We start from the raw sequence: 21,878 nt of genomic DNA, 5'->3' as shown, positions 1-21,878 counted from the left end.
GTAAGTTGTACTAGTGGATTGGGACAACGGGATTCCAGGAAATTTATCGGTGGGATCTCCTCCCTATGCGTTCTCTAAACAACATTTCAAACCTATTGAAATAATCGCTCAAAATTTAACTTTATCTTGCTTCATTATAATTTAATGAAAAAAAATCCTAAAAACATGTAAGTTTATTGTGGTTCTTGTTTTATGGATTTTTGGCGCATTGTTTTTTATGGTCATAGTGCGCTGATTCACATGGTTTAATGTATATCTATATAGAAGTGTATGTTTTCAGAACAATTTGTTGTGGGGCCTAAAAAAGCAAAAAACTGCTCAATTACCTTATAGAGAAATATGTAAATAAATAAAAAGGAAAGACAGATAGCTTTCAGTCGTACAGTTCATGAAGCCGATTTCTACCTCCACTGTATTAAACTTAATTGCGTCTACCTATCCCCTTTGCATCTGACCTCCATTCACAACCTCCCCACCCTCTCTTTTCCCATCGTATCAAGCCTCTTTATGATTATTCCGACACGTTCACATAGATTAAATCTCTCAATATTGGTTCATTTAAAAATAAATCTCGCTCGTTCGTAGAGGGCACTTTTGAATATTCCAATTACGCCATGGTTCATACTTTTAAATGTGAGAGTGAGTGATGGGAAAGATGCGTAGTTGTGTTTAAGGTTTTATTTAATTTTTTAAAGGGCTTGGATTTTATCTCAGCATGCCAAATTACTCTGAAGAAATCCCAGCATCAGACAAGCAATCATCATGTTCAGGAGTGCGAGAGGACTTGAAAGCATGTTTGTTAGATACCGAATGTGTGCGTGTGGTATGTTTTCCTCGAAAAGATTAACTTATCGGGAAGTTGGGTTGCAACTGGGATAAAAGTTAATAACTGGGATGATTCTGCTTTTAGCGGTATCATCGCGGTTTTTAAACTTTACACTCGTTTTGTTCTCAAAATGTTTCGTGTATGACCACGTTCTAGTGCTTCACCAGTGCTCCCAGTTTCAAGCGCCAAGCGGTCCGCTTTCGACAACGTATTCGACCTTAATTTACTTGATAAAATGTGGATTAAATTAAAATAGTACAGTATCGTATCAGCGGTTATTAGCGAAGTGAATGCAGAAAGTATTTTCAAGTATGAAAAATTTGTGAACCGATAAACAAAATAGACTAAATGTAGAGTCCGTAAAAGCGGAGATACAAATCAGAAATATTCCTATAAAAACTGTTCAAAACTTGTAGACTTCGTCAGAACGCAACAAAAATGAATTGCAGCTGCGAAGGAAAGCTAATATTCAATTAAATTTAAAATTCTTGAAATTTGTTATAGTATTTCCGTAATATATTACAACTGTACTTAATGCAATTTCATTATAAAATTGTACAATAACAGACAAACATGCAAACTCTAATGGCTGTATTGGAGCTTGGAATTTTAGTGGTAGTCCTATCAGAAAAAAATCCTCAGAAAATTTTAAAATCTGTTAGCATACCTAAATCCATGTTTAGTCTCTAGAGCAAAGTTTCCGGTATCTCCCCCCCCCCCCCCCCATATTTCTCCTTCAACCCATGCACGGTACTAAGTACTATAGATTTTGATACCTTTTGTGTTTGGGGTTTTCATAAAATCAAAAGAAATCACTTATTTTATATGAAGGTTGTTTGTAAATTTTATTTTTAAAAAAATTCACCCATTTATGATAAACTGCATCCATTTAAGTGTTGTTAATCCAGAAAGTATTCAAGTGTTCATAAAAAAATACTGTGCTAAGTTTGCAGTTTTAAAGTATATATTTATTTTTTTATCTTATGTACAAATAAAGATATCTTTCAAATTATAAGTTTGAGATGCACAGTTTTTAACATATACAAGAATTGTAATTAGCATTAGCATAGGCATATGATGCAAGAAAGCAAGCTTATTCAGCATCAGCCAAAAAAAAAAAAAAAAAAAAAAAAACAACCACTACTCCCATTTCACCCCTCAATTCGTTCGAAATACCTGTCCAGCTGAGCCTTAAATTTGTTTAGGCTATCAACTTCAACAACAAGCGATGGAAGTCTATTCCACAAACCAACTGCCCGCTGGCTAAAGGCGAATTTCCGCACATCTATCCGACATCCGTCCTTCCTCAATTTGAATTTATGCCCTCTCAGGTGATTATTCTGAGCAAGAGGAAGAATTCCATCGGCATTGAGCATGCTCAAGCCATTCAAAGCCTTGTACACCTCTATCAGATCACCTCGGCGATGCCTAGTCTCCAGGCTCTGTAATTTGCAAAACTTAAGCCTTTCTTCGTAAGAGCAACCCTTTGTTCCATTCACTAATCTTGTTGCCCTTCTCTGTACTCGTTCCAGCAGCTCTACATCCTTCTTGAAATGAGGCCTCCAGACCTGTATACAGTACTCAAGGTGTGGCCTGACCAATGCCTTATACAAGGGAATAATCACATCCCTGTCCCTGCTAGAAAAATTCCTGTATATCATTGACAAGACACCATGAGCTACTCTTGCAGCTCGTCTGCACTGCTCAGAGAACTTCATATCTGCCTGCACAATTACCCCCAGGTCCTTTTCATTCTCTACCACTGTCAGCGTAGTACCACAGAGCTGATACGTTGATCTGGGGTTACTGTTTCCCATATGTAGTACTTTACATTTGTCAATGTTAAACTTCATTTGCCACCTCTCAGCCCATCTGCTCAACCTTTCCAGATCCTGTTGCAGCAGCATAGTATCAGTAGTGTCCTTAACAACCCTGCCAACCTTTGTATCGTCTGCAAACTTGGACATTAAGCCTGATACACCATCATCAATATCATTTATAAATACAGAAAACAACAATGGACCCAACACTGAACCCTGAGGAACTCCACTAATAACATTAGTCCACGTTGAGCAGTGTCCATTGATTACCACTCTCTGTCTTCTGCCACTCAACCATCCCTTTATCCATAGCAGCAATTTGCCTCGAATGCCACACTTCTCCAATTTGTGCAGCAGTCTTCCATGCGCAACAGTATCAAAAGCCTTTCTAAGATCCAAATATATAATATCAAAGTTATTCCCTGCATCCAGTTCTTTTGTGACTACAACATAGTATCCAATCAAATTGGTCAGACAAGACCTGCCCTTAACAAACCCATGCTGTGTCTGAGCTATAACTGAATTCTTGTCCAGATGATCCTGCAGTGCTTCTTTAACCAATGCCTCCATTAATTTCCTGGAACCGAAGTTAAACTCACAGGTCTATAATTACTTGTGTCAGCCTTTGATCCTCCTTTGTGAATTGGGGTTACATTTGCACATCTCCAGTCCATGGGTACCTCCCCTGAGTCCAAAGAAGCTCTCATAATTATGGCTAGGGGTTTGCTTACTTCCTTTGCTGCCTCCTTTAATATAACTGGATAGATCCCATCCACCCCGGGTGCCTTTTTTATGTTTATCCTCAACAATTTCTCCTCCACTTTCCTCTCAGTTATTAGAAAATCATCTAGCTCACTGCCAATGTTTACTTCACCTACGACATTCCCCTTCCTGAATAACTCCTCATGTGTGAATGTAGATGCAAAATACTCGTTTAGATTGTTAGCCACCACTAGTTCTAGTAATATTTGTAATGCATCTCAAACTCAAAATCCAGCTTGCCATAAGGTATCCTCATGTCATTTATCCTAATCAACTGGGCATAAGTATAATGGCACTGTCACACATTTAGAGAAGTCTGGGTTTGAATTCTATCAGAGAATGGTGGGATTTTTAAAAACCATCTCAGTTGGAACTGTAGTTAGTCAATCTCAGGTAGAGAGAGTAGGGTTTCCTCCAACAGTTACTTTTTTTTTTTTGTCTCTCACAAGATTCATATTGTCCCAAGAATACAAAAAACCACTGGAGTAGCTTTTCTCAATCTTTTTTTTTATAATACATTCCACCTAAACTAAAAAAAATCTGTGATCCATTATTAAATGTTGTATTTACTGACATTGAAGAATTTATCATTTTGGCTTCTCAATTTTTCATATCCAAAGTATAAATATAATTAACAAAAAAAAAAAAAAATTTTATCCAAGTAATACATATTATATTTTGTTTAATCACTCAGTGTCTAAATTATAAATATATTTTGCAAGATATTTTTATTGAGATACATATTACAGTAAACTTTATAAAATCCAACACTTTACAATTTGTAATTTAAAATCCATAAAATTTTACAAAAATAAATCTGAAACATAAGAAAGCAATCCAATATTAAGAATCACTGGGAAAAAAAAGGTTACATTTCTCTCATTATTAAATGCTTGCAGGACTGTCTTGTCTTTTAATCCATTTTTGTGTCCAGTAGTATTTATGATATGTAAATAATACCATGCTTTTAATTCTCACATCAGAACAAATTTGACTTTGCAGTGAGAGTCCTAGTATCACACTGCCTTTAAACAGATAGCCTCGTCAAAGGATTAATTGGCCATTTATTTAAAAAATAATACTGCTGTGGCATTGTGTTTCAAACATAACTGGTCCCTCATTAAATAGCAGGTGGTTGCTGTTAATAACATCATACAAAAGTTATTAAGAAGTTGTTTGATATGAGCTGCCACACAATATACAAAATCAATTTTGAAAGTTAAAGTTATAATTTTTGTCTTTGTTATCACTAGGGATCACTTGCTATCTGATGAGGGATCACTTAGTCTTGAAACTAGCTGCATAAAAATATCTTTTAAACAAATGGCTAATTAACCTTTTGATAAGGCTATCTGTTTGAAAGTAATACAGTAACTGGACAACTCATTGCAAAGACAATGCAATCTAAATCCTGCTGGCAGAAAAAACATAACAGGACAAGATACTCCTACAAACATAGTATAATTTTTCTGAACTATATTACAAATGTAGACACTGTGGGGATCACCCATCGTGTCACCCAGATATGAGGATGCAGAATTTGAATATGGGGAGTACAATGTATACAGAAAGGACAGTGTATAGTGTTGCTTGCCAAGTGGCACCTGGGGGCCCTCAACTCCATGTAGTCCCCCCCCTGTGGTTAAGGGATAGAGGTAGCCCTCTATATCTTAACCACAGAGGGGGACTCAAAAGCAGAAAAAGGATTGTGGTAGTGAAGTGTTTGGGTGCGGAAAAGGAAAATAGATGATGAAGGGGGAGTAAAGCCATTGGGCCAGAGTGCCCTATATGGGAGAGGAGATTGTGCTGTGAACAGACAGCACTTCTCCATTTGAAATCCCACACTGACCAGACCAGCTGCAGCCAGTGTCAGCAGGTCCCACACCATGCCTCACAGGAGGGGAGGCATGACATCATGGTGGAAGGCATCTTGTAGGTTGTCCCCACTGTGGTCTAATTGAGAGGGGGACCTGTAGAACCATGAACCATACACACTCTACATGTTCTCAGCCCAGCTGCACACACCTATCATGCTTACACAGGTAACCCCCCCCCCCTTTTTTTTTGTATTATTGTAAGAAAGGAGGTATGTATTTGAGTAACACATGAGGTTTAAAAACATGAATGAGCTGTCACACAAGCCCTTTTTTTAGAGAAGAAATCTCTAGATCTTTTAAGTTGGGTGGAAAAAGACAACCTGAGTCAAAAAAGATCCCCAGGTTTTCAGTACTTCAACAGTCCAAATTCCAGACCAGATCAAATTAAAAATCATAAAATAAAATACACTGATTGTACAATAAAAACAGTAAAATAATAAATAAATATAAAGAATAGCAATCACACTATCCAGAATAAAAGTGGTAAAAACAACCGTAGCTTTCAAAAGGCTGCTGTACTATAAAGAGGTTTGTTGGTTGTCTTGCCACAACAGTGCAGTTTTTTTGGTCTTTGCAATATGTCCACATTTATAAGGATTAATTTCTAAGCCAAAATTTTTGAGATAAGAAACCAAATAATCCACCATATCATTTTAGGTTAGTGTAAAATGATTTTTTAGAGGCCTCTTGATAAGTTGTAGAGATAGTCCAGATTTTCAGATCATCACCATAAGAGATCAGTGGAATTTACATGGAGAAGTAATGAGGGCTTAAGTGTAAGGTTGAAAGGAGGTCCTTGGGTGATCCTAATTGAAACAGTCTTTTGAAGTTTTACACGATGTTGAAGAACAAGGGTCCAAAACTGAAGAGACTGGCTAATGAAATAAAGAATATCCCCATGAATACCATAAAAATGTTAAAGATGATCAAGTAAGTCACATACTGAGATTAAAGCTCAAACTAAATCAGTATATCTAACATTCCTTTCTGATTAAAAGCATTAATTGTTGATACCCTTTTTCTTCCATAGTGTATGTTTTACATTAGCATTAAGGAAGGAAGTAGGACCCTCTGAAATAATGTTAGAAGTTCAGATGAGATAGTTGTTAGTCAGTAATCTTTATCTGTCTTGGCATTATTAATTTTGGGGATAGGGAATGAAAATATTCTGTCCAAGAGGGAAGGAAAAAATCTTTCTGTATGTATGATTCTGGCATTTTTTTCCATTATCCTCAGAAAAAAGGTATTTTTGTTTGGATCTGTGAGTAACTTTGCCCCTCCTGAATTTTTTTCTTAATCTTCTCAATTCAGTATGACTGAAGAAGACATACAACTTATAGGATTACTTGTTTCACATAGAATAGATAGCTTGGCTTTTTCATTTATATGAGCCTTTTCTTTAAATAATTAAGTTTTCTCTCTTTAGCACAAGATAACTCCAAAGGAATGTCTATTATCAAGACATCCAAGTGTCCCTCAAGAGTGCTATGCTCTCAGGAATACTTTCTTCGAGTGCAAACGTTCATTGGTAATTTCTAAAATATATACATTAATTAAAGTTCTATTAGTTTTTATAACTTAGTGATAAATGGTGTTGTTTGAATGAAATTATTTATAACTATAAAATTTAAAATATAATTATTAATGTGATTTAGTGGAATGTGGTGAAATTCTTCCTTTCTCTTCCAAACCAATCTTAACTTGTGCCACAACCAGTCAGCATTTTTTTACTGTAGAACTTCAAACCCACTGAACCAACTTTTCTTCTTCCTCATGTGTTCCTTCAACTTCAGTTTTCTGGAACAACCACCTTCACACATTTTCTAAAAATTACAATCTACTGAAATTTAAGTCTAATATCAATAAGTAACTTCTTTATCTTCGCTACCATAAACCCATGCACAGTACTAAGTACTGTAGGTTCTAATACTTTTGTGTTTGGGGTTTTCATAAAAATTACTTTAAATTTGAAGTTTTTTTATATTTATAAGTTATGATTCATATATTTCCATGGTTTTTAACGTTGGAAAATTACTATGTGAATAAAATAGCATAGTAATTGTTCACAAGGTCTAATAAAGTTAAATCTTAATCAACAAACCAAAAAAAAAATTAGCAGAAAAATGATAGTTACTTCATTGTTTTCAAGGCTGCCATAGACGAGTGGTCAGGCACACGGGGGCATAAGTACATGTGCCTTGAGTGACCCAGGTTCAAGCCCATGACTGCTGAATACGATTCTGTTTCTTGTATTATCTCTACCTTGTGAACTCCTCTGACTGTGTGGTCTTCCCAGAGTATAAACAGAAAATTATTTTTTTTATATTGAAATAAATGATACTCATTTACCTGTTAAGAACCACTTTATTGTGATGTTATATGTATTTTATGATATTTATGCAAATTATATCACTTTGTTTTTTTAGCATAAAGCAGTATTAGAAATTAATATAATATGAAGTATGGCTATTAAATAACGAGACTGTTTCAATATAATGGAATATTTCACACCTTACAAGTTATAAATAAATTTTCTGTTTATACTCTGGCACGACAACTAAGTCAGTAGAGTTTACAATAAATCGTCAATACAAATATTTATCGTATTTAGTGGTCACGGGCTTGAACCCCGGTCCACTCAAGGAACACGTGCTATGCACTCTCGCCCCTGACCACTGGGCTACATTATCCACTTCAACATAACTGCCTTGAGCTTGCATGCACTTTTCTATACATTTCTTCCAAACATAGAAACATTTCTCGAAGTCATCTTCTGTAAGCTCTTTTAACTCGTCATATTTTTTCTGAATGTCTTCAGTGGACTTGAAATGAGTTCCTTTAAGTACATTAGCATTAATAGAGGCATAGATGCAAGAAAGTAAACTTGTACAGCATCAGCCAAAAAAAAAACAAACACTTCCCATTTCACCCATCCATTCACTCCAAATGTTTGTCCAGTTTTTCTTTGAATTTATTTAAGCTACCAACTTCTAAAACAACAGATGGAAGTCTGTTCCAACAATCAACTATCCGCTGGCTAAAGGCAAACTTCTGCACATCTATTCTACAACTGTCTCTTCTCACTTTGAGTTTATACTCCCTCAGGTTTGTAATCTGAGCAAGAATCCCATCAGCATTGAGTCTTCTCAAAAACCATTCAAGATCTTATATATCTCAATCAGATCACCTCGCATGTGCCTAGTCTCCAGATGCTGCAATTTGCAGAACTTAAGCCTTTCTTAGTAAGAGGACCCCTTCGTTCCCCTCATCAATCTTGTTGCCCTTCTATGTACTCAAGCAACTCTACAGCCTTCTTAAAATGAAGCCTCTAGACCTGTATGCAGTACTCAAGGTGTGGCTTGACCATTGCCTTATACAAAGGGATAATCACCTCCTTTTGTCTGTTAGCATATTTCCTGTATATCATTGAAAAGACCCCATGACCTGCTATGGCAGTCTGTCTGCACTGCTCAGAAAACTTCACATCTGACTGCACAATTACCCCAAGGTCTTTTTCATTCTCCACTACCCCGAGTGTAGTATCACATAGTTGGTAGGTTATTCTTGGGTTACTGCCACCCATATGGAGTACTTTGTATTTGTGAATGTTAAACCTCAGTCAGTTGCCACTTCTCAGCCCATCTGCCCAAATTTTTCTGGATCCTGTTGCAGTAGCATACAGTCATTACTGTTATTAATAACCTTACCAATCTTTGTATCATCTGCAAACTTGGACATTAAGCCTTCATCAATATCATTGATAAATATAGAAAACAACAATGGGCCCAACACCAAACCTTGGGGGACTGCACTGATAACATTAGTCCAAGAAGAGCAGTTTCCATTGATTACCACTCTCTGTCTTCTCCCACTCAACCATCCTTTTATCCACTGTAGCAACTTGTCCCTAATGCCATACTGCTCCAGTTTGTACTATAATGTGCAACAGTATCAAAAGCTTTCCTGAAATCCCCGTATATGATATCAAAATTATTTTTTGCATCCAGTTCCTTTGTGACATCATAGTATCCAATCAGACTTGTCAGACAAGACTTCCCCTTAGCAAACCCATGCTCTGTCTGAATTATTACTTCAGCCTTGTCTAGATGATCCTGCAATGCTTCTTTAAAGGCAACTCCATTATTTTCCCTAGAACAGAAGTTAACCCAACAGGTGTATAATTACTCATGTCACCGTTTGTGAATTGGGGATACATCTGCACACCTCCAGTCCATGGGGACCTCCCCTGAGTCCAAGGAAGCTCTCCTAATTTTGGCTATGGGTTTGCCTACTTCCTTTGTTGCCTCCTTTAATATAACTGGATATATCCCATCCATTCCAGGTGCTTTTCTTATGTTTAACTTCAACAATTTCTCCACTTTGCTCTCAGTTATTACAAAATCATTAAGCTCCCTGTTAGAGTCCTCCACTTCCCTAATGAATTAATCATGTATGAATGTAGTTTCAGAACATTCATTCAGTTTGTCGACTACTGTGCAGGATCATCAACGGTCGAACCATCGATATCAAGTGAGTGATTTTTCTTAGCATCCTTGCTAAAAAAAAAGGAGGTTCACTTGCCTAACCTCCTTTGTGACGTGATTAGAGACTAGCCTATATCTACCACAGCCTTGTGTGTCACCTGATAATTTATATGCATCCCATGCATTTTTATTCTCTGCCATGAGTCTCATTAGTTCATCTGCTATCCATTTAGGCCTAAATCTTGAACACTATTCCTTAGTTGATATGAAAAGCCTAGTAGCTTCCACTTCCTTTAATGCTTCCCATTTAGAATTTGCTGTTGATAACATCATCAGTTGGTACCATAGTATAGAATTAAAAACTGTCTGAGACCACTGTAGTCACCTTTATGAAAACAAAAATCCTTCCCTTTACCCTTAATAATAGTTACATCTTTGAGTAAATCCCACATCAGTACAGTGTGATCACTACTACTTAGTGGTTCCTTTATCTGCAAATTCTTAATGCATAAATAATCACTGCTGATAACCAGATCAAGAGAAGTACTCTCTCTGGTTGCCTTGAACATGCTGCTGTAGAAAACAATTATCCAATAAATCCACAAAAGTCTTGCTAGCATGCAAGTGACCAATCCACAAGTTCCAGTCAATATCCATGAAGTTAAAATCCCCCATTATAAGACATTCTGATTTACTGGCCCACTATTTCTCTGTATAGTTGTTCATTGTACTCATCAGAGTCACTAGGCCTATAACACACTCCTACCCTCATTTTAGCTTTCCCAGTGCTTATGTCACACCAAATTGACGTAACATTGTACTGTCCACCCATGTCAACTGGATGCACTTCTTTAGATTTTGTTGTTCCTTAACTAACAGCATAATCCTTCCTATCTTTTCTGTACACATTGTACTCCCCAAATTCCAATTCTGCATTCTTCATATCTGTAATATCCCAGCAATATCTGCCATTGATGTCTTGACTAGCACTTCAAATTTATTTACTATACTCCTAGTATTGGTGTACATGCAAGTATACATGCACCATTTTCAGTTTAGGGAAGAGAAAAAAGTCACAAGTGGGTGATTCCATGTTAAGTAGCCTAATTTTGAAGATAGTTCCTGCTCGACCATCTTCAATTTTATTGAAACTTGGTGTAGATGTTTAAACAGGTTTCCAAAGAAGCTGTGCAAAAATTCGATTCAAAATATAGCATGCTTGAGGCAAGGGCACTTTTTTTGTGGAGGTCACTTGTGTTACGCAAAGAAAATCACAAAAAATTTTCAAAGTTTTAAGTGTTACTGTTGCACAACATTGAGAGGTAGTGCTCTGAAACTTGGTATTCCTAGTTAAAAATTTGGCAGAGAATGCAAAACGTTTGGTGTCCAGGCTCAGAAACCTTCACAATTTTTACAATGCGGTCTTAAAACTGGCACCAAAAATTTGTTTTGACAAATTTAAGCAAGTCTTTTGAAAATCATAACTTTGAAATAAAAACCTTTGGTACCTTCTTCTTTGGGCATTCCATTTAACATCTGCATGAATTCAGCCTAAATAAATATGAGCTCTTATACAGTACTTGTTTGCTGGCTGAGATATTTTCCTTCAAAGATAGACTCAAAATTTGTCCTATCTTTAGGGGCAAATATGTTAATGTGGGACACCTTCAATTCTCTCATTTTTGCTACCATTGGAAAGAGCAGGTTTTAAGCAACAAGAATCATGGTTTTTCAGTTTTGTGTCTTGCTACTAAAGGCCTAAAAAATGGCCTTAAACATTTTATATTTTCCACATAATATTTGCATACTTATTTGATGGTGAAGTTTCACATCTCAATAAGGACAGAACTAGTGCATTTACAAGAGTGAAATTTTCTGCCCTTTGGTTTAAGGAGAAAGTATATATTGCCACTGCACAAAAAAGATCTGTATTTTTTACAATGGGGGTGGAAATGGCAAGAAAAGAAATTGCATGGGTTTCTTTACTGCAAGTTCCCAAGCCTGAAAAGTGGTCTTTATTCAGCATTCAAAGCATAAAGATGGTGTTCTATTGGTTTCTAAGCTTGAAAGAAGTTATAACCACAACAAAATTTATTTAAAACACAATACAATTTGAAATAAGCAAGTGGGTGTGAAGATGCTGAATCACTGCTTCGTAATGGACTGGAATTTTTCATTGATGGTTGATATTACTACTTCAGGCAAACTATATTGGCCTGTTGTTGTTGTTGTTTTTGGAGCTGGAAGATTGGCAATAATTTGTTGTTCAGGAATCCAGCAGACATCTTGTCTAGCAGGCCAGTGAAATGAGTGAGCTGCTCCTTGAGGATGCATGAAATTTACCAATACATCACATTCTTCAAATATTCACAAATATTTCCAATCCACCAATTATTTTCATAAATACAGGCAATGTATTGGCCAGGTTGCAAATTAACAATTGGCACATATTGAGTATTGGTTTCACTAGTCTCATCTACATGAGCTACAAATGATGATGGTGTCATTTAATACTCTGCAAACACGAATCTGTCTTGCATCAATAGGAATGAAGTGATGAGTTTCTCTTGTTCCAGCAATAGGATGACCATCTATGAATCTTTTCTCTTGAAATGGCCTTACCTGCTCAATTTCCTCTTTAGAAACAAAACAGAATTTTATTCCCGTCACATGCTTGTCACAAAATTCAAACATGTTTTTTGGTGTCAGGATTTGGTTTTCAGTTGGGCGTTGGAGACTTGCACGTGCTGCCAATCATTTTATTGTTCCGCCAATTCCATCACATGGTGACTTGCATGGCTAGTGCCAAAGAAATTCCATTCAGCATCAAAATCCTGTTGATGATGACACAAGTTAATAAAATTCTTGAAACTCTTGCATTGAGCTACAGAACCATCACTGAAGTGAATGTGCCTTATTTCTGTCATGAAACTTTTCAAATATTCAATTAAGTTGGTTAGAAAAACATGCACTGCAATTGTGTCATGTTGAAGGCAGTCACTGATTATGCAAAAACTTATATTCTGAAGTTCAACATCCTTGTAATAAATGACAAATGGATGCAATGTAGCCTGACTATTCTCCCAGTGGAACCCTTGAAAAGCATCTTGCACAACAAATGAATAATTTTCTGCAAAATCCATCAAGATTAGCATTAGCATTAGTAGAGACATACGATGCAAGAAAGCAAGCTTATGCAGCAACAGCCAAAAAAAAACACCACTCCCATTTCACCCCTCCATTCATATACCTGTCGAGCTCAGCCTTAAAATTTATTTAGGCTATCAACTTTCACAACAAAAGATGGAAGTCTGTTCCAAAAATCAACTACCCGTGGCTAAAGCAAACTTCCGCACATCTATCATACAACTGTCTTTCCTCAATTTGAATTTATGCCCTCTCAGGTGATTATTCTGAGCAAGAGGAAGAATCCCGTCAGCATTGGGCATGCTCAAACCATTCAAAGCTTTATACACTTAATCAGATAACCTCGCAGGTTACTAGTCTGAAGACACTGTAATCTTCAAAACTTAAGCCTTTCTTCGTAAGAGCAAACCTTCGTTCCATTCACTAATCTTGTTGCCCTTCTCTGTACTCGTTCCAACAGCTCTACATCCTTCTTAAAATGAGGCCTCCAGACCTGTATATAGTACTCAAGGTGTGGCCTGACCATTGCCTTATACAAAGGGATAATCACCTTCTTATCCCTGTTAGAAAAATTCCTGTATATCATTGACAAGACACCATGAGCTACTCTTGCGGGCCGTCTGCACTGCTCAGAAAACTTCATATCTGCCTGCACAATTACTCCAGGTCTTTTTCATTCTCTACTACAGTCAGTGTAGTGCCACAGAGTTGATATGTTACTCTGGGATTATTGCTTCCCATATGTAGTACTTTACATTTGCCAATATTAAACTTCATTTGCCACCTCTCAGCCCATCTGCTCAACTTTTCTAGATCCTGTTGCAGCAGCGTACTGTTATTAGTGTCCTTAACAACCCTGCCAACCTTTGTATTATCTGCAAAATTGGACATTAAGCCTGATATACCATCATCAGTATCATTTATAAATACAGAAAACAGCAATGGACCCAACACTGAACCCTGAGGGACTCCATTAATAACATTAGTCCACAAAGAGCAGTGTCTATTGATTACCACTCTCTGTCTTCTCCCACTCAACCATCCCTTTATCCATAGCAGCAATTTGCCTCCAATGCCACACTGTTCCAATTTGTGCAGCAGTCTTCCACGTGCAACAGTATCAAAAGCCTTTCTAAGATCCAAATATATGATATCAAAGTTATTCCCTGCATCCAGTTTCTTTGTCACCACATCATAGTATCCAATCAACTTGTTCAGACAAAACTTTCCCTTAACAAAACCATGCTGTGTTCGAGCTATAACTGAAGTCTTGTCTAGATGATCCTGCAGTGCTTCTTTAACTGTGCCTCCATTAATTTCCCTGGAACAGAAGTTAAACTAACAAGTCTATAATTACTTGTGTCGCCCTTTGATCCTCCTTTGTGAATTGGGGTCGCATTTGCACATATCCAGTCCATGGGTACCTCCCCTGAGTCCAAGGATGGTCAAAGATGACCAATTCTGTCATTAGGCTTTCCTTCGTTGACTTCAAATAGTAGCTTTGATGTTTAGCAATGTAGTGATGACAGGAAAGGTTAAATATCTTTGTACTCAACTCTTCAATAAAATCTTCTGTTGTTAATTGCTTTGTGTCCAGTGTATGTCTGTCAGTGTGTATATATTGTGAAATTTTTTTAATTCATCCATTCCTAGACATTTTTCACACCGATGAAGCATACAATCTTTTTACTCCAAATCACAGACTTTTTTTTTCAATGAGAACCTTGTAATCACATTCAACAAGACTTGCTGTTAGCATTAACTTGACATTTTGATGGACTGTGCATACACATACAGAATGTGTTCCTGGTGTACCAACTGTGACCCACCACTTGGGTTGAAGTTCCAATGTCAGATCCATTTCTATCTCAATAAGTTTAAACATATCCTTCAAGTTGCTGAGTAGTAATCACATTAGCATTTTTATTCCATCTGCATTTATAATGAAAATGTAATCTTTATTTCCAGGGCATATCCAACTAAATTCATCATCTTCAAAAAATTCCATTACCTTTTGCTTTACTTGCTCAGAAAGCTTTTTTCCTTGCTCTTTTCCAGGTATGGCCATGGTTCCTTCTTCTGTTTTAAGTTTTTTTAGCTTTCTTGACCATTCTTTCTGAGACACTAAACTCTTCCATTGTTTTCTTTATGGACCAACTAACTGGAGCTAGTGCTGATATTTGAAGTATTTCTGAATGACTTGATACCATCAACTTTTCTTTCAATTCTTTTTACAGCTCATTGTAATCTAAGCAATTTCCACACTGATGACTTGCACTTGGCTCCATGATGTCATTTGGATCCAAGCCACCAATAGATGCAATTTTACTGGCAATTACATCTTGTACTTGACTTGCCTTCCTTTTGGCATAGCCTTTTGTGAGTCTCTCTTAGCCATTCGCTGAAATTTCAGAGGAGAAATACCAATAGCCATGAAATTTGTGTTCAAGCTTTCAGTCACATTCATTTTGTCATGATGGCCTGATCCAGATGAAGTTGATGTTCCTGTTGCTGCTTTTCGGCATGATGGGCACAGCTTCTGGCCTGGTTTTATGTCTACCTTTGTTAGGTCATTCAAGTAGTTTGCCATTGACAAATCAATTGGTTGTAAACGTTTTTTTCACCATATGATTTTTCTTCTAGAAAGGATTGCAACATGAACGTTGCAAAAATTCAAATTTTGTCAAAAGCAAAGCTTTGTGATATAGACAAATTGTGTCTTCTTCACCAGTTTTAATCGTCAACCTATCAGCTGTTGTTCTTCAAATTCAAATTCTTTAAATAATTTTAACCCAGTTTTGCGTGTATAGGATAGCACATGACATTTAGAATTATCCATATGACTGATGGTGCACGAGTCCAACTTATCTCCACCAAAATCAGAAGATTTTGGTGGAGATAAGCTGGACAAAATCTGTTTAAGCTATCAACTTCTACAACGACAGATGGAAGTTTATTCCAGCAATCAACCACCTGCTGGCTAAAGACAAACTTCCGCACATCTATCCTGCAACCGTCTTTCCTCAATTTGAATTTATGCCCTCTCAGGCGATTATTCTGAGCAAGAGGAAGAATCCCATCAGCATTGAGCATGCTCAAACCATTCAAGGCTTTATACACCTCAATCAGATCACCTCGCAGGTGCCTAGTTTCCAGACACTGTAATTTGCAAAACTTAAGCCTTTCTTCTTAAGAGCAACCCTTTGTCCCATTCACTAATCTTATTGCCCTTCTCTGTACTCGTTCCAACAGCTCTACATCCTTCTTAAAATGAGGCCTCCAGACCTATATACAGTACTCAAGGTATGGTCTGACCATTGCCTTATACAAGAGGATAATCACCTCCTTATTCCTGCTAGAAAAATTCCTGTATATCATTGACAAGACACCATGACTGCCTGCACAATTACCCCCAGGTCCTTTTCATTCTCTACCACTGTCAGTGTGATACCGCAGAGTTGATACGTTACTCTGGGATTACTGCTTCCCATATGTAGTACTTTACAGTCGTCAATGTTAAACTTCATTTGCCACCTCTCAGCCCATCTGCTCAACTTTTCTAGATCCTGTTGCAGCAGTGTACTCTCATTAGTGTCATTAACAACCCTGCCAACCTTCATATTGTCTGCAAACTTGGACATCAAGCCTGATATACCACCATCAACATCATTTATAAATACAGAAAATGACAATGGACCCAACACTGAACCCTGAGGGACTCCACTAATAACATCAGTCCACAAAGAGCAGTGTCCATTGATTACCACTCTCTGTCTTCTCCCACTCAACCATCCCTTTATACATAGCAGAAATTTGCCTCCAATGCCACACTGCTCCAATTTGTGCAGCAATCTTCCATGTGCAACAGTATCAAAGAATTTTCTAAGATCCAAATATATGATATCAAAGTTATTCTTTGCATCCAGTTCCTTGGTGACTACATCATAGTATCCAATCAAATTAGTCAGACAAGACTTCCCCTTAACAAACCCATGCTGTGTCCGAGCTATAACTGAAGTCTTGTCTAGATGATCATACAATGCTTTTTTAACCAGTGCCTCCATTAATCTCCCTGGAACAGGAGGAGTGGATGGGTGAAATAAAGGGTTTTTTTTTTTTTTTTGATGATGCTATATAAGCTTGCTTTCTTGCATCATGTGCCTTTGCTAATGATTCCATGGCTTTCATGCTGACTAATAATTGGACATTTCTGCAAGCACTGAAAACTTAATTTACTTTATTACAGTCAAACAATAAAAAATGGAGCAACAAAATAAACAAACTGTTTATCATAAAGATAAAACACATTAATAATGTGTTTCATTGCATGGTTCAAATATCAGCTATTTATATATTTTTTGTATTATTGTAGAATATTCCAGAGTTCTAGAATGTTCATCAGTTTTTTTTTTTTATTCAGAAACATTCTAGAATGTTCTGGAATTATAGAATATTCCAGAATATACTCTATTTCTAGATTATTCTAAATATTAGGCAAGATTAAGGAAGTGTTCTTCCAACAAAAAAAAATCTCACAAAATAACAATATGGCACATAAAACTACTTGATGTTTAGGCTTAATTTTAAGGCCTTAAATGCAAAGACACAAACCAGATCCTTGTAGCTGAAACTCTGCTCTTTCCAGTGGTGGCAAAAACGAGAGAATTGAAGGTGTCCCGCATTAAGATATTTGTCCCTTAAGATAAGTCAAATTTGACTTTCAAATTTTGAATCAATCTTTGAAGGAAAATATCTCAGCCAGAAAACAAGTATAACAGCTGATATTTGGTTAGGCTGAATTCGTGAAGTTGGTAAGTGGAATGTCCAAAGGTTTTTATTTCAAAGTTATGACTTTCAAAATCTTGCTTAAATTTGTCACGACAAATTTTTGGTTCCAGGTTTAGACCACATTTACAAAATGTGAAGGTTTTTGAGCCTTGAATATACTCTATTTTGGCAGAAAATGCATAATTTTTGGGTGTCAAGACACCCAAAAATTATGCATTTTCTGCCAAAGGTTAGCTAGATATACCAAGTTTCGGAGAACTACCTCTCACCGTTATGCAACAGTAACACTTTGAAAATTTTTTGTGATTTATTTCGCATAACACAAGTGACCTCCACAAAAAAGGTGCTGGTGCCTCAAGCATACTATATTTTGAACTGAAATTTTGCACAGCTTCATTCGAAACCTGTTTAAACATCCACATCAAGTTTCAACAAAATTGAAGATGGTCAAGCAGGGAACCCAGGCCACTTGACATAGAATGATCCAAGGTTTGGGTTGCATGTTCACACACAAGGATTTTTTTTTTGGCCAGCAATTGGCAGACAGGGAGTGTTTTGTGTTGTGGAGCATTGTTTTGATGGAATATCCAACCATCCTTCCACAATTAGCATTAGCAGAGGCATATGATGCAAGAAAGCAAGCTTATATATCATCAACCAAAAAAAAAAAAAAAAAAACACTTCCCATTTCACCCATCCATTTGCTCTAAAAGTTTGTCCAGTTCTTCCCTGAATTTATTTAAGCTATCAACTTTCACAACGACAGATGAAAATTTGTTCCAGCAATCAACTACCTGCTGGCTAAAAGCAAATTTCTGCACATCTGTTCTAAAAGTGTCTTTCCTCAATTTGAATTCATGCCCCCCTCTTGTTCTTGATATGAGCAAGAGGAAGAATCCCATCAGCATTGAGCCTGCTCAAACCATTCAAAGCCTTATACACCTCAGTCAGATCACCTCACAGGTGCCTAGTCTCCAAACACTGAAAACTGCAGCATGTGGAGGTTACTGATACCCATATGTAGTACTTTACATTTGTGAATGTTAAACTTCAGTTGCCACTTCTCAGCCCATCTGCCCAACTTTTCTGGATCCTGTCGCAATAGCATACTGTCATTACTGTTATTAACAAGCCAGCCAACCTTTGTATCACTGCAAACTTGGACATTAATCCTGATATGCCTTTACCAATATCATTGATAAATATACAAACCAACAACCAATACCAAATCGAACTCAATTCTGAATTCAGGTCTCTTCTTTCGAATTTTTTTATGCAGCCTTTCAGAACTTCAGTGTAGTATGTTTGATTGACAGTCTGATATGGTAGGATGTATTCAGCCACAGTAATATCAGAGAAAACAAAAGAACCATGGTTTTCATTTTTGATTTTGATATTTTTGCTTTATTTGGCCTGGGGATTGTTTTGTGTCTCATTGCATTGACTATTTGTTTCTGGGTCACTGGGACAGCCAGTGACCCAGCTTTAATTGCAAGTAATTACAGTACTTGGAATTTTCTTCAATTTTTTTTTTTTTTTTCAAAACATTACAAGCTTGAAGTTTTTTCATTATTTGATCTTCATTCAAAATTTTTGCCAATATCTTGGTGCACAGTTTTCTCATGCCTGAATTTTAGTTAAAATTTGTCTAATTGAGTTCTGCTGCAACCATTCTAATGTTAGCAGAGATGGGGGAAACCCCTGGTGCCATCAAACACGAATACACTGTGACAATGATCCCTTCTAATCAATATCCTCACCCTGTCCAGTTTTCATGGATACCAGACAGCCTTGTCATTCATTGTTCTCCATTGGCTTCTCTCTTCCTTCTAAAAATCTTTTGAGTAGGCTAGTTTAAATCTCTTCTGTTCTTTTGTACTTCACTATATTTAAGCCGGATCTGTCAAATAAGAAATGGACATTTATGAGATTATGATAAAACTAGTTTTTCATGTTTCACACTTGTTTATTATTATTATTATTATTAGCCACATGATACAAGGAAGCCTGAGGCTTATGCTGCACCAGCCAAAAAAAATAAATTCCTGAGTTACCCCCGTGTGTGTGTGTGTGTGTGAGAGAGAGAGAGAGAGAGAGAGAGAGAGAGAGAGAGAGAGAAGTAGAAAGGCATCACCAAGAAAGAGAAGAATGATGATATCCAGCTCAGGACCTTGGGTTTGCCAAGCCCATACTCACCAGATGTGAGCCCCAAGGTAGGTAACTTATTGAATTCCCCTTGTACCAGTTATAAGATGGACTTATATAAGTGCACCTTTATGCAGTGAACAAAGAAAGTAAAATGCACCTGAAATGGAAAATAGCCAAAATAGTGCTGGAGAAAATTAATAATAAAGTAAAAAATTCCAGACTTCATAAACAAGAAAGAGGACAGTATTATATGGAGAAATCTAATGTAAAGTGTGAGAATTGTGCATACTTTATTTTATGAAAAAGTTTTGAGATTTTCAATTAGACAGGAGCAGGTATTATACTGATATTAAAAATCTTTACTATTAAATTTTGTAATTTTATTTGCATTTCATAACTATTTTTATTCTTTATATTGATTTTAAAAAGTTGTATTTTTTTTTTTTTAAGTTGGATAACAGACAGCGATTCCGAGGAAGAAAAGGATACTGATAAATATTTAGGAAATTTTTAAAAATAAACAAAATAAACTTCGTATTCTCTCTCCCTCTGTAGTAATTATTCATCTTGAAATTAAATTCTGAACATATTTATGTATTTGACAAACACTTAGTATGTTGTATTTTTGGAGTCTTACAGGGTCTGTTTAATGAGGTGCTTACCAATCTTTAAATTCATTGCTTTTTCATTACCTTTCATGCCTTTAGTTTAGAATAAAATTTTCTTGATTATCTAAATTTAGTACACAAAAAAAAAAAAAAAAAAAGAAGAAATGCTCTTGAATGATCCCCCAAATATCCTATCCTAAGGATGAAAAACATCTCACCAGTTGCATTAATTCTTTTATCTTTCTTTTTATTTGCAAAAATATGTATTGCACATCATAACATGTTGACTCTGTAACCAGTTATTTATGGCTTCAGCTACAGTAACTGCAGGTGGATACTTTTAGCACATTAACTTCTGTATTTGTTTTAAAAATATTTTATTGCAAACTGGGTATCATTTGAATCAGATAACCCTGTATAAGGTTACAGCTAAGTAAAGTCACAGGTTAGCTAAGGAGATAGGTGGCAAAGAATGTTAACAAGACTGGGTTAATTAGTAAAGGAGTGGTGTTTTATTTTTTTATTTCAGCACATTAAAACTGCATTCAGGGTTTTTTTTTTAATTTTTTTATTTTAGCACACTAAAACTGCAGAGTGCTAATTAAATAATGCATTCTGGGACAAATGGAGGGTTTAGAAAATATTGCCTCTGTCATGGAACTTTGATAGATGTACAAAACTGATGGTTGATCAAAAGGAATCAATCACTTCCCCACTTCACTGTGAAGCTTCCATTTTTACATGTCTAAAAGAGCAAATTTATTGTTAGAGACTATAAAGAGTAATTCGGAAGCATAGATAATTTAAGAAGACCATTCTAAGGGATGTTCAGTTATTAAAAAAGACAATAAATTATCACATTGAGAGCTGTATATGGAAACATCCTAAATGCACACAAATAAAATGTATTAATATAGTGTTTATAAATATTAAATAAAATGTTTGCCTTTCCCACATTATCACCAAAAATCCATTTTGTTAAACATTTAGAAACATTAAGATGCTGATATGTTTTTTTTTATGTTCAAAGCAAATAAGTATTCTCCTAACAGTGTTTGCAACCATATATGTTTTTCAAATAATTTTATTTGCTTGATTTTAGAATTGGAATATGCACCACATTTTTTATATTGATTAAGTATGATGCAAATAAAGAATATTTGCATCATAAGGCAGCTGAGGTAGGACAATATACAAAAGATGAAAAACTTCAACTAGTAATTGCTACATACATTGCAGTTTTTGAATTGACATTCTAAAATGTTTACCTTAAGATTGGAAAAGTAAGTAGAGTTATTAACAAACCTCTCCACATTAATAAAGAAACTGTTAACTCTGGACAAACCAAATTTAAAATGTTAAATCACTTTTTTTTTGCAATCTGTTTTTTTTTTTTTTTTTCAGCAGAGACACAAGGG

The 21,878-nt window shown here is 36.1% G+C and overlaps 1 protein-coding gene across 2 annotated transcripts; it reads left to right on the top strand.

The window, feature by feature from the left end:
- The first annotated feature begins 619 nt into the window (after positions 1-619).
- On the top strand, positions 620-20,400 carry LOC150082010 (cytochrome c oxidase assembly factor 5). Of its 2 annotated transcripts, none has more exons than XM_090379904.1 (3): positions 620-814; positions 6,712-6,813; positions 20,303-20,400. In XM_090379904.1, exons 1-3 carry the CDS (start codon positions 716-718, stop codon positions 20,342-20,344), a joined length of 243 nt encoding a protein of 80 aa, XP_090236030.1. In that variant the 5' UTR covers positions 620-715; the 3' UTR covers positions 20,345-20,400. The 2 variants fall into 2 exon arrangements, with proteins under 2 accessions (XP_090236030.1, XP_090236028.1); XM_090379902.1 differs by having other exon boundaries at positions 620-823.
- The last annotated feature ends 1,478 nt before the right edge of the window (positions 20,401-21,878 follow it).

The sequence above is a fragment of the Mastigoproctus giganteus genome, chromosome 8 (genome assembly GCF_048544385.1).
Source record: "Mastigoproctus giganteus isolate SK-2022 chromosome 8, ASM4854438v1, whole genome shotgun sequence".
Classification (NCBI taxonomy): Eukaryota; Metazoa; Arthropoda; class Arachnida; order Uropygi; family Thelyphonidae; genus Mastigoproctus; species Mastigoproctus giganteus.
This window is presented reverse-complemented; position numbering and strand designations above follow the sequence as displayed.